Source organism: Clinocottus analis, unplaced genomic scaffold, assembly GCF_023055335.1.
Source record: "Clinocottus analis isolate CAN_PGR_092001 unplaced genomic scaffold, fCliAna1.0.p SCAF_12, whole genome shotgun sequence".
Lineage (NCBI taxonomy): Eukaryota > Metazoa > Chordata > Actinopteri > Perciformes > Cottidae > Clinocottus > Clinocottus analis.
In genome coordinates this window covers 17,621,256-17,635,376 of record NW_027175843.1, presented here as the reverse complement: position 1 = coordinate 17,635,376, position 14,121 = coordinate 17,621,256, and the positions used below count along the sequence as shown (strand labels likewise).

Genomic DNA, 14,121 nt, shown 5'->3' with positions numbered 1-14,121 from the left:
TTTATTATTGTACACAACACCTTTCATACTGACCAATCTGGCCAATAAGCAACTTGAGATATGAAGACTAAGTGTCCTATTTTTGTCATTTTGAATATTTTCTATAGTTTTTTGCCTTCATTTCTATTCATATTTGCACCTCTTTCCTACTTTGTCCTGCAACTGCTGCGCAACAATACCACGTTACATTCTTCTGTGATAGTTTATTTTACGAAAGACGTCTTGAACTCAGAACAACAACAACAAGAAAACGAAAAAACATGACCTGGAGAAAACAGAGAGGGAGAACAGTAATAAACTGAGTCTGTGACTCCGCATGTTCGCCTGTAAAAGTGTAGAAAAGTGAGGCTCCATCTGCGTCTGCAGGATAAACAACAAAGTGCAAACACTGTTGTGAATTTCCAGTGTTGCTTGTTGAGCACGAAGACGACAAATATTGATTCACTGCTGTGGAAACATCTTTTGACACAAACCACATTCATTAACAAGCATTTCCTGCGAGGCTTGTTTTCACTTTTCCGCTCGGTGAACTCTGAACGAAGACATCTGCGTCTCTCTGTAATGAAGGATTGTTTCTTATTTGTACTCCTGTGGAGACTTTTACCTGAGTTAAAGGCACCCTCATTATGATTTAATGAGAAAGGCAGGTGTTTGCTTTGAATATATAAAGGGCTCAATCTAAACTATCCTGATTCTACACCAATGAAATGTCTGCCAGTGGACCCGCACTAAAGTCTACAGACTAGTTCTTTAAATCCTCACATTTATTCAGCTTTTGAATGTTCATCGTTCCACATAGAGCCTCTGGTGTAATACAGCAAAAATAAGCAGCACATCCTGCCCTTACAAGTCAATATAAGTACATTTTTAGTATTCATTAATATAGTTACGATATAAAAAAAAAAACTCATTTTATTTTTTTATGTATTTTTTCATTTTCTGTGTACTATGTTAAACTAATATACCACTAACAGATCTGATCTATGCTCACAAGGATTTTCTGTATATTATGGCTTTTTAAATTATTCAAATAGACCTTGGGGTTTACGAGATATTCAGTATTTTTTAATGCAATCCATTTGCAATTTCCGCCATTAAAGTGTCTTGGCCCAAAGAGGGAGTTCATGCCACACTGCAAGATTATTCATGTGTTTCATGTGTTGTGTTTCCACAACTGGTGTCTTATGTTCTCATAAATGTCGCGTAATTCATTCTTCCCACTGTAGCAACTTTATGAGCGTATGAAAGTGATGCAAAATTGTTTCAAAGATGTCATAATTGTTTGAAATACATGTCTGTCTGTGTGTTTTTTTTAATACACATTTGTTATTTTGAAATACATTTCAAAAAACGGAGCAGATTCGCTAGAAATTCAGAGACAAAACAGTTGAAAATCACAACTTTTTTGTCAGAGGTTTAAAAGTTTGTATTGTGGGTGAAAAGCAGAAACGGGCTGATGATGATGATGATGTTGTTGCAGCATATGACTGAGGAGTGTGTAATCTTCTTCATGGATGCATGACACAAACAGACATGTCATGTTGCCGTCATACTTCCCATATTGTTTTTCCTCATTGTTTGACCTCTGACTGGAGCTCTTTGATGACCTCGTCTCTTCTTCTGCGATGGATTAATGTTACAGGATAAAAATGAACATTAATTCATGCTTATTATGTACTATGGAAACCTGACATTTTATTGTCCACTGCTGCAGTATCTGTCTGAGGATAAAATCACGACTATTGCCACTGAACCACAGAAGAATGGCTTCATAGGTCTGTGATGAAGTGTTACCTACGAGCTTCAACTGCTACAAACAGGACTATATTTTTATTTTCTGCTACTTTGTACCGTAAACTTTGCTACATGTATTTGACACTTATAGATACAAACATATGATACGAAGCTGCAATGTACACACATTCAAATTGTCTAAACTTGTTTCCATGAACTAAAACATTAAAATACTCTTATCTATATCTTTAAAAATAAAATGTAATATTCTATAACAACATAACTGGTAAAAGGAAAGGCACAACTTTTTTTACTGATAATGACTGAGTAACATTTTATTTGTCATGGAGTATTTTTAGATCAAATTAAGAATTTGATGTACTCTTCCACCACTGACTAACAACACACACTGCAGCGTGTGCCGCTAGATAACAGTGTTACAGTGTGTGTGTGTGTGTGTGTGTGTGTGTGTGTGTGTGTGGGCAGACAGACAGACGGCTCGGTGTTTCCCAGTGGGAGTGTTACTGTGGCTCATCCAGAAACTGGAGGAAGACACACACACACACACACACACACAAATTAGAAGACAGATTATTGGACAAATACTGTACTGGTCTGAGGATATAGATCAATGTGCGCGCACACACACACACACATATTCTCACACACAGTCTGCCTGTTTTGACTCACACACATAGAGGGTTCACATTTTCACTTATTAAAACGACGTGAAAGGTGTTTGCTCATTTAGTGTTGCAGTTCAATATTGAAGGTTTTTGCTTCACTGCATTTTGGAGCGAAATGTTTTTTTCTTCACAACATTTAGCTTTAACTTGCCAGCTGTTTCCCACCGTGTACAGTCTTCATGCTAAGCTAAGCTATCTGCTGGCTGTAGCTTCATATTCATCACTTCGACATGAGAGAGGCATCAATATGAGGAGCTTAACTCTCACACATCGCATTACTGTGTGTCTCAATGTGTCGAAACCATAGTTTATTTACCACGACAATCTGTCCCCGACCTTCACCGTACACATACTGTCGAAAGCAAGCATTAAAACAACATTCATCACAAACTGATCGCACGTAATCTGAGGCTTCAAGACATTCCTGTCTGACAGAGCAGTTTGTGTATTTACAGTCGTGCGTATGATATGAGGACGGTAAACAATCAGAGTCTTGGCTGGATTTGATCTGAAAGAGATGAAGCGAAAGCCGCCAAGTCTCACAGAAGCCAGCAGAAGAGACCAGCAATGCTTCTCTGATGAACACTTGTGTTCAAAGTGTCTGTCAGTGTGGAGAGTAAACACATTTTTAGCAGGAATTAAAGCTCTAATCCATCCAGAGCTGCTGTTGAGATCTGAACCCCCACAGTCTAATAATCACACCGCCTGGCAGAGACAACAGAGCTGGAGGTTGGCATCAAGTGCCGTATGAAGAGAGAAGGCCATTGTGTGTGCGTGTGTGTGTCTCTGCGTGTGTGTGTGTGTTGCTGTGATGTTTAGACGCTCTTTTCCTTTTCCTTACTTTCCTTTCTTCCTTCTTATGACCCAGAAACTGAGCATCCTTTTGGGCGGTTGTCGTTCTTGGGGATGAGCGGTCGTTATGAAACCACAAGGTAGCCGGTTCGATGTTGAAGTGTCCTTGAGCAAGACAATGACCCCCCCAGTTGCTCCCCGAGTGACTCACGGCGGCACAATGCTCCTTGATGACTAAGGATGGGTTAAAGGCGAAGACCAATTCACCCACGGGAATTAAAAAAGGATAATGTCTTCTTCTTTTTTTTTTTTTATCAGTAACCATTATATGAGGAACGTTGCAGGACATTTGAGTGTCTCTTTGTCAGTGTGAGAGGATGCATGATGTGCAACAAGTGTCAGTATATGTGTTTGTGGGTTTGTAGGCGTGTGCCCGAAGGAGGAGGGGAGAGGTTGTGAACATGGTGACGGTTGAGTTTATTTACAGCTTCAGAGGAAAGATACGCAGAGAACTAGGAATAAACAAAATATAACCAAAACAAATCAAGCAAACTAAAGTCCGACCAACCTTCCTAACTCAGATAAACATGAGAAAACCCTTCAGAAGAACTAAAGGTTTCAGCATTGCAACGGCTGTGGACGGTGAGGATGCGTCTGTGGCTGCTTCAGAGAGGAAGATTTGTCATATTTGCTCATTTAAACAGTAGGAGCGAGCTCAAATCGAGGAACCGGCTCCTCATAGAGGCATGTCCGGTTCCCAACTCAGATCTCGAGCAGTTCCCACTAATTCTACGAGAAGCCACAACATTTGCCACAAGTTTTTAAGTCGTAGCACCGGCACCTCGTAGAACGCTGCTGTCAGACCCGTTTTCAGTGAGTCACAGGTCTTTGCATGGCCAAAAATAGCCGTGTGCTTTTATTTTGAAGGGATTTTTTTATGCAGCTGAGTGCACTCTTCACTTGCGTGAGTTTAAACGCCAGACTATTTGTAATAGTGCGCTACGGAAAGCTATTGTATCGTGTATTTGGGTTGCGCTGTAGGAAGCAGTGTTCAAGTGTAAGTTTCTGGGGCTTTTATTCTGAAGAGGGAAAACGAAAAGAGAGGTGCGGAGAAATGTTTCAAGTGATAAGAGAAAGACGAATAAAGTAGTTGCCGGCTTGGCTGAACCAACGAAGCATCGGGTTGTACATTTTGGACTTGAGTGAAAGATAAAAGTAGAAATTGTTCACTCTTCAAATATTCATCAAAGTTCTTTAGTCTTAAAACGAGCGCTCAGCAGGAGTCCTGCGTTGGTGAATATCTGCAGGTATTCTAATGAGGAATCCTGTAGGACGGCGAAACACAGGCCGAAGAGACGTCGGCAACTTGCTGCACTACCACTTGTCGCACGTTAAGATCGGCAATTTGCACTTGTGATAGTAACTAATGGAGGGAATTTAATCTGATCTATGAAGGTGAAGGGTACTCCAGGGGGGATTACGCCTTTGGCGGCGTGCGGTAGGTCGTCAGAGTTATACAAACGTCTTCACGTGCGCTGCAGAGCGCAGACACCGAACCACTGGCGTCATCACAGCAGGTACGAGCCGTCAGATCCGTACAGCAATTCTGTTATCAACAGTTTTTCACCTCGAGGCCGGATCTTTCCAGCTGAATCACTGCTTTCAGCGCTCCTCATTTCATCCACGATCACTGCCACCCCGGCAGAGCAGAACGCTGGATTTCCCTTCAGGCCTCAGCGGAAACGACACAACGAGCTTTAAACGGGATAACACGCTCCCAAATCTCTCTGTGGGGATGCGGGGTCACAAGTTGCAGATAAAACACGGCAGCAGGAAAGCAGGTTGCCTCGACCAACTCTGAATCTGATAAAAAAACACTCCAGCGTTGTTGTTATTACCAATAAGATGCGATTTGAGTCTGAAAATGCATCGCTGTCTCGTAGAAGTCACGTTTCTACACGGTTGTTTTTCTCCTCTCAGTTACGTGTCGATTACACGACACTTCAGTTATTTATCTTACTTCCATTTTAGGCGAGAAAAACAGGTTTGCGAGGTTTGCTCGGCCTTTATTTGTTTACATTTGATCAAATAGAGTCCTGATTGAAAGCCCCAAACTTTCTGTTCCCTCATGTCGAAGTCGGTTGAATGGGTTTTTGGTTTATCGGCTATAATAAGGTCGGTGGAGAACGTTTTGTTCTACGATATATATGAAATGCTTCAGTAGATATCCCACTGTGTCTACGCGCTCATGCAACGGTTGTGTAGATAATCTAACGGTAGCTTTTTTAACCTCGAGCGATCGTATTTACGCTTCAAAAATCATAACGAGGTCATATCGCTGAACAAAACGTTTAAGGTTCATGAACGTTTGTTTGCCACAAAGCTTATTTTCTGCAAAGTACCAAAATCCAGTGAGAAATAAAATGCACATTGGCGTTTTGTCAAGGGTTCGGCCTCCAAAAGAAATGCGTCATCTATTAAAAGTATGCAGAATTTGATATTTGCAGCTCTTGTTCAGTGTACCCACTATCACTGGATTACTTTTGCTACCGAAGACAACTAGTTTTAATGATCATCTGGGTATTTTTCTGATTTACAGGCAGAGTTAAGGATTGTTATTCATGACGGATATCAACGATAATGACATCCTTGAACAGTATTAATCATTCTGAAGCTAAATATATATTGAATACTGAAGTCTCACCTCCCAGTTACACCAGGTACAGACAACTGAAGTGAACCACAGCGTTTACAACATGATTGCAGTGCAATAGAAAGCACTTTAAAGAGTGATTTTCTCAGAATAAAGAGTTTTGAGTAAAGATAGATTCTGAAGTTTTCAAACTGCGTTTTTTTTTCCCCCCCTCTTCAGTTCCATTGTTGCGTTGAAGAAACTAAAACCCTGAAAGTCTCCATCTCCTCTCTCCCCGATCCTTTGTGTCTAAAGTGTCCCCTCCCCTCCCCTCTGTTTTCTCTCACTTGACGCCCTTTCATCTTCTCTCCCACTTCTGTCAACTTTTTTTTTTTCCTCTCCACCATCGCGTGTCTCTGATTTCATGTATTTAGAGCAGAGAGTTGCCATCAGGGAGAAAGCGAGGAAGGAGGAAACTGAAAAGAACTAGCTTTTGATTTGTGGATTCGGCAGGAGTGATTCTGCAGGAGTGTGGGCAGGATGCTCAAGAGGGGGGTTATCTCAGGAACACGGTGAATCCTGGCGCTCAAATCAACGATGTCACCTCGACAAATCACACTTGATCTACTGGATATGAAGCAGACAGTAATGACATTTTGTCTCTCTTTCTGAAAACTCTTGTACCACCTCTCTCTCTCTTCCTCTCGCTCTCACCTTCAGTCTGTCACAGAAACATTTAAAGACTGAATAATATGACCGGGATTAGTCAGAAAACAACACAAACCCTCATATTCACAGCAGACAGCCTGCATTCACCCTCTAAATCTCATTTTGTAATGAGGAGCCTGCGGCGGCTGCACCGAGGAGTTTTAATAACAGCAGATGCCAGAAAAGTGTTTGTCCCTGAGCTTCGGGGTCTGGTGGGTCTCATCGCCGCGGTGCTTAGATCACCTGTCAATCAAAAAGCTTTGGTGTGACGTCGTCGTCTTTCTTAAAGGTGCCGCGGAAGCAGTTTGAGTGTCTGCAGTTTGGAGGATGCCGTGTGCTGGTATGTGAACAGTTTGGTTGAGGAGCAAGTCAATAACCACAGAGGTTAGCTTAGCTTAGCATAAAGACTTGAAACGGGTGGAAACTGCTAGCCCGGCTCTGTCCCAACACCACATTACAGAAGCTGCAACTAATGACTGTCTTTTGCTTCAGGATTGTAGTAAACTCATTGTTGTTGTTTAAGGTTCATGAACGATGCGGATGCGGCGATGCATCCTCAGCATGTCAGTCCTCAGGATGTCTTCGTGCAAAGTATGAAACAGGCGTAAGGTAAAAAATAAAATAAACATTTGTTAACTGAAAACCCCTCCGACTGAATCCCTCCAGCCGCTTTTCTGTCAAACCGTCCAGAGTTAATGAGGATAATCAGTCTCTGACCCCACTGCTCCCAAAGTGCTGCAACCATTACTGGCCACCCTCGCTGTGTCTGTCAGTCTCCAACCTCTTCCTCCTCTTCCTCCTCCTTAACTCACATTCACTCACTCAGTTATATGAGAACACTCGGCGGGAGGAAGATTGGCCGGTTCCTGCTGATATAGAATATGCACAGCTATCAGACCCTTATCCAGAACTTTTCTTGGCCAATTTAAAATTGCATCAGCTTGATAATAATATGTGACCGAAGAGGCAGTATATGAAAATATAAAAACTTTAAAAAAGACAAAACAGCAACAACAAAAATACAAATTTAGGTTGAGGAAACCAAATAAGCATATTTCCCCAAAGAGATCAAGACTGAAAAGGGGCCATATTTGCAGGACTTCATCTTTTGAGAAAAGAGTTTAAAAGGTTAAAGATTGGTACAGAGAAGGATCCAAGTTGAACTGCAAAGAGAGGCGGCGATGCTCAAGCCTCAGACTCAACCCACAGAGGAGAGAGACTGATGACAGGCAGAGGTGAAGGCCAACCGGCATTTTCCTCCCACACCGTGACAGGCCGTCAAATGGAAGAAGAAGAAAAAAGCTTCGGCCCCGGACTTAATGGAAAATTTGACAGATTTAAAAAGGAACAGGGGCTTTCAAATGGCAGTGCTTCTTTGGTGAAATATTTGACAGACTGTACCTGCGCTGCCTGCTGTTAGCTTGCTGTATGTGGGGAAAAAATATATAAGAATTCAAGATTTTGAATGGACGAATAACAACTCAGCCAGACTGAGATTGCCAGTCATGAAGTAGCTATATGCTGTTTAGATTAAGAATTAGTGAAAACATTAGACCTGCCGAACATTAGCAAGTTGGCTTTGTCGTTGTAATCATGTTGGCATGCTAACGTTAGCATTAGCTGAAAGCATTGCTGTGCGTAAATACAGTTTTAGCTAAATGTTAACATTAGCATGCTAGCAGCTCTGTGACATCTCACGGAGCTGCTAGCATGACAGCAGACCCTTAGTGGTGTTTGATGTACTGTATACTGCATTTGTAACCATTACACAAAACATCAACATCCTCATGAAGTGTGTATCGGCTGCTTGGAACGTTTTTTATTCCTGTATATGTTACGACAAAGAACTTCTGAGCAGTATCACTGTTACTGTTAAAATATTCAAATAAGAGCCGTTTACTTTGATGTATGAAAAACATTTTCCTGCATTATTAAGAGCAGATTTTGGTCTGCAGCTTGGACATGAACAGGATTTATCCGGAGACATTTCTAAACTGATTAAATGTTGACGTGTATAACGAGAGGATTTCCTCACAGAGGCAGGAAAGGTGTTTTTTAAGAGTTATACTGTTTGTCTTATAAATGTTGTATTAATCCCTTCTTTTCTAATTGCCATACTATATAAAAATCTATGTACTTCTGCTGGATTTCGATCTGTTGACATTGTTAAGGCAGCAAATTAATCCGTGGGCCCTGGTCTCTTTATTCCCTAAGCAGGAGCATAGCGTTTTAGATTTTCACACAGGCATATTTAGCGTTACACAAATTGGTTAGCTAAGGTGTTCAGAAACGTCAGTTTTTAGATCTGTTGACAGTGTGCTGCTGAGACAGCAGAAGGTCTCAATCTAAGTCAATTTTCTCCGGATTTGTCAGTCAAAAAAAACAACCTTTTTAGCATCAGAATGTTTGTGAGATACGTGGCATCGTGTAAAGACATAAACTCAATATGACTATGGGGCGAAATCATCATAATCTGTGTTCACGTTTATCCTCTCAGCAGGACTTTTACGTTTAATGGAGGAATTTTACAGTGTTGCTACTTTAAAAAATCTCAATATTTGCTACACACATCATCAAGACAAAGACCCACAATTTGACATCAACCGAAACATACAACACAGATCACACAATCTAGCTCAATGAACTTAAATGAATAACATTGAATATAAATACACACATCATGTAGACTTCTTCATATAATGGGTTCGTGTCACATCCCAGTCTCCTGTTTGAGGTTGCGTTTTCCTCGTTTCAAGTTTTCAGTTTTAATTAGTTTTCTTTAAGGAGACTCGTTGTCTCTCGTTTCAGATGACTCACTTCCTGCCCTTGTGTGGTTCCCGCCTGTGGTATTGGCTCCCTTGTTCCTGATTAGTTTCACCTGTGCCTCATTACCCTTGCTGCCCTGTGTATTTATACTTTGAAGGACCAACTGGAAACAAAACAAGGTGATCGCAGCCTTTTGTTCCCAATGACTTCCAAATGTGATTTGGACCTTCCCTCTGTATATTTAGAGCCTTTCGCATTGGTGTTTTGGACTGTTTTTGGACAGAACCTCTGTGTCCCGAACCCGGTTTGGCAGTAAAAACTTTCTTTCGTGTTCATAGTTGAGCTTTTAAGTTTGTCTGTTGGCACAAGTGTGAAAGCGCTTTCATCTTTTATCCTTTCGCCTGCTGAAACCTCCGCAACACAATCAGGGCCTTTAGATTCTGACCACTTAAATATGAAGTCCTTCAAATGCTTGAAATACTTCAAACTTTAAATTGGGTTAATTTGTTCTTTTCAATTGCTTTTGTCTTTTCCAAGTAAAAAAAATAAATGAAAAAGGTTTATTTTTTCCGATGTAGGAGTGTTTCTAACCCTAATCCTTCCACCCCTGCATAACATCCAGCTTTCCTCTCACACAGACAACCACATGTACATGAATCACACTGATTGTTCTGGGTTTATAATTTTCTTTTCATCTCTGTGCCGCTTCCTCCGTCTCTGCAGGGATCTCCATGCCGATCCCTGTTCTGGGACTCCGAGACCACTCCAAGGTCTTCAAAGATGGCAGCTGCCTGCTGACGGATAACAACTTTGTGCTGGTCGGCTCCTTCGTGGCCTTCTTCGTGCCCCTCACCATCATGGTCGTCACCTACTTCCTGACCATCAAGGCGCTGCAGAACGAAGCCACGCTCTGCCTGGACCAGCTGGTCCCGCGGCCCAAATGGAGCGCGACGTTAACCTTGAGCTTCTTGCCGCAGACCTCGCTGTCCTCCGAGAAACTCTTCAGGCGCTCGATTAGCCGCGAGGCCAGCGGCAGGGGGAGCAGCGGCGGCCTGGGAGGCGCCCGCGGGAGCATCTCCGGTTCGCTCTTCGGCCGCCGCACGATGCAGTCGATCAGCAACGAGCAGAAGGCGTCCAAGGTCCTCGGGGTGGTGTTTTTTCTCTTCGTGGTCATGTGGTGCCCGTTTTTCATCACCAACGTGCTGGTGGTGGTGTGCGACCCGGCGGTGTGCGACGCGGGGCTCATGGGAGGCCTGCTGAACGTTTTCGTGTGGGTCGGATACTTGTCCTCGGCGGTCAATCCGCTGGTATACACACTGTTCAACAAGACGTACCGAGCGGCATTCCTGCGCTACGTCCGCTGCCGGTACCAGCCGGAGAAGAAGCCTCTTCAGCTCATACTGGTGAACACCATCCCGCCGATGGCGTACAGCTCCACCCAGCTGCCCCTGGCCGACATCGAGAAGTTACGGAACGGCGTGGCTAACTCTCGTGGCGAAGTGAAGGATTTCTCTTTGCCCGGGCAGGAAACGGAGAAGCTCACGCCGGACAAAAGTCATGGAGGCAAGGACGAGAGCTGTGTGTGACTGAAAGCCCGCTTCAAGGTTGATCCTTTGGAAGCTCACGGATTATATAAAACCGTTGACTTCATACTGACACAAAGCGAAAGGGTTTGAGGTTTAAAGTGCCAAAGACAAAGTGCCTCCAAGTCAGGATTTTTAGAAACACTGAGGTCATGAGTTCCCCCAAACCGTCAAGACGTTAAAGTCTCAACTTTTACCTTTTTTTACTGATCAACGCGTCAACACCAGGGGTCTGAATAAGATGAATCAAGTTAGGGAGTTCTTTATAACAACAAAACTCCTTTTGATAACCTAAAAATAATCAGGCAATCAGTGCTTGTTTCTTGGAATAAAATGTACAAAACCTTTAGAGCCTCCTCCACACTGCCAGCACATGAAATTAGTCTCAGAAAACATTATTTATTTTTCACTTTTACAAAGATATTGTGTCAATCAATATTGTCCAGTCTGAGAACAGATGTACAGTAAATGAAGTGCGTACACATGGGTATACACGGTCAGTACAAAAAAAGGTGTCATAACTTACCCATCTTGTGACAAACTCTTTGGACAAAAGGGTAAAAAAAACAACACATTTTTCACGGACGCTCGGCTGCAGTGACGTGGCTCCCTCTCCCAGTTTGTCTGCTCCCTGTTACCAGTCAGGTTGCCTCTACCTCCCATCATACCTTTGGTTGGATCAGCAGGGATTAGACTGGATTTTTTTGCAACCTAACACCAGATGTTAGAGTCAGGGGAGGGAGATCCAGGACAAGCCGACGCTCCTGGACCTCAGAACTTTTGCAGAGGTCAGATACAGCTGCCAAATACGGGGAAGGAAAGTTTCCCGCTTCCTCTGTATTTTCTGTTGAAAATAACAAGGAACAATGTAATGTTACGTGTGAAAACGGATGCTTAAAAAGATAATGAGGTAACAGAGAGACAACGTGAATAAATCTATATTTGTATTTTGTGCAGATGTACGTGAATAAATGTAAATGATTGTTGAGGTTTAAAAAAGCTGCGTCGTTCACAAGTGGGCCGACGAGTATTTCCACAGACGTGTATGAAGATTGTAAAATGAGATTACATTGGCAGGAATTTGGGAGGATTTAACTGCAAATATGTCCACTGTAAAAGTCACACTTTTCAATGTGTTCTTCTCCGACTACGAGAGCAGGAAATTTGGCATTTGTTTTGCAGACGCATCACGGGCAGTCGGTTTCCACGTGTTTTAAATATTGTTTTAAATGTGGGATCGAATGTACGAGACTGAAGAGGGCATCGTGTGCAGGAAGGACAGGAGCTGGATTAATGCATGAAGGTAGTCCTGATCCATGGATGCATTGACGAGGCGCACGCAGACCTGTAGACTTGGATTTCTAAAACGGCGCTCGACAAATTATTCAACGTTGACTTCTCTTTTTACGTTTCTCCCGGGTTTACAATAAGTACGTAAACCCCTTAAACAACATAACACGACTATGGAGAAAACGTAACTAATGTAAGTTTAAGTCAATGACACTCTGGGACAGGAACTCTGTTCTCCTGGTTGAAAGTCTTCTCTTTGTTTGACCCGTCCACCTCCTACCATGAATAATCTTTACTTATTTTTAACGTACATGTTTATATGCATGTTGGTGTAGAGCAGTGGTTCAAAGAATTTTTGGTTTAAAAAAAAAAGATGTAATGCACAGCGCTGTGCCATCAGTGTCTGATTTAATATAGACAATTCTGGTTATGAACTTACACGTATATTTAATTGAATATTTATGAAATAGATATTTTCAAAGGATTTTTGAATGGATGTCCATTTTAAATATATTTTTTTAGTAATCTCGCGTACCCCCTGGAGTGCCTTCACATACCCCCATTTGAAAACCAGCCGTTTAGACCAACACAAAGCAAGAATGGCGTCGACTGGGCTGCTTTTGTAAACGCAGTCGACAGAGAAAGCGCTTTTTGGGGTCTTGGGTGCTGATTTGTAGCTCTGTTAATACAACCATGGATCACACAGCAACACATATATTAATAACAAAGGCCTTAAAAAAACAAAGGCAAGACACAGGAGAAAGTTGGAAATGAATATGGAGTAAAAGTGGAATGTAAAGGGTGTAAAGAAAATTCACTCAACAAATCTGATGGTTCCTGTTTGTCGCGGCTTTAATAAGTGGGATGTAATGAAGAGTTCACTTCCAAAATGTTAATTATCCATTTACAGGACCCTGCCGGGAAAAGGTTTTTGATGCTACTAAGGTAATAACTTTATATACAACAATTCATATCAGCTTCACTTCTTGGAGTATTTCATTTTGGAGCAGAACTCTTCGGGTGTAATGAGACGGCTGGAGCTTGCTCAGGGTTTATTACGAGAGATGTAGAGACAGTAGGATGATCGTTGCACTATATGTCGCACAGAGGGACTATGAGTTATTTGAAGGAGTAACAGAGCCAGAGGGAGCAGCAGGGAGATACTTTATCATCACACCAGCTGTTATTTACAGCAGCAGCTGAAGTGCTGTGGCCCAGAGAGGAACTCTGAGGCTGCTCATTAACAACAGTAATGAATGAGGAGAAATATCAGCCCAGCAGGTGGCTGCTTGTAGTGCAACAGCAACATTTAGCAGTGATGCATCTTCTCATACCTGCTGAGTCACGACCTGCATTAATGGAAACCGAAAATTTCAGATTTTTCAGCTTCTGTCTGGTCAGCTGTTTGTGGACGGTGGTTTCTCGTTCGGAAAATCACTTTATTTTCTGATCTGGGGCTTTTTTTTCCTGTAATTTTGAGCGTTACTCATCCGTGATGGTTTTAAAAAGAGGTCTGGAATTGCGGCGACCAGTTTTAGCAATTTTATTCAAACTACTTGGAGGTGTTATTCTAATTGATGTTTACAAGACACAGGTTGAGGGATGTCATTTCAATAATTCGCCTTTTGTTTTGAAGACGGTAGGCTTTAGAAAGTTGAAGGCTCACAACTCTGATACGTTTCTTTTCGTTCAAGATGTTTTTGTTCAATGTATATTTAAGATTTTGGACCAGTTTTTTCAACTTTTCTACCTTTTGGACTTTGCCGTCAGTTCACCGTCCTGCTCTTTTGGACTAAACTGTAATGACACCACCTGGTCTTGAGCCCCCAGGAATTTCTGATTATCATTTTCAACAAAACCACAGACAAATCACCCAGGATGTTAAAAAAACAAACAGAAAAACAAGCTGAATTTTCCTCCACAAGGGGTT

The 14,121-nt window shown here is 42.2% G+C and overlaps 1 protein-coding gene across 1 annotated transcript in view; it reads left to right on the top strand.

The window, feature by feature from the left end:
• Nucleotides 1-12,911, top strand: part of htr2aa (5-hydroxytryptamine (serotonin) receptor 2A, genome duplicate a) — a 45,573-nt gene extending 32,662 nt beyond the window's left edge. Inside the window, exon 3 of the mRNA XM_068573219.1 lies at nucleotides 10,042-12,911. Coding sequence (XP_068429320.1) covers nucleotides 10,042-10,904 — 863 coding nt within the window. The 3' untranslated portion in view covers nucleotides 10,905-12,911. The remainder of the gene's footprint in view (nucleotides 1-10,041) is intronic.
• Nucleotides 12,912-14,121: the final 1,210 nt, after the last annotated feature.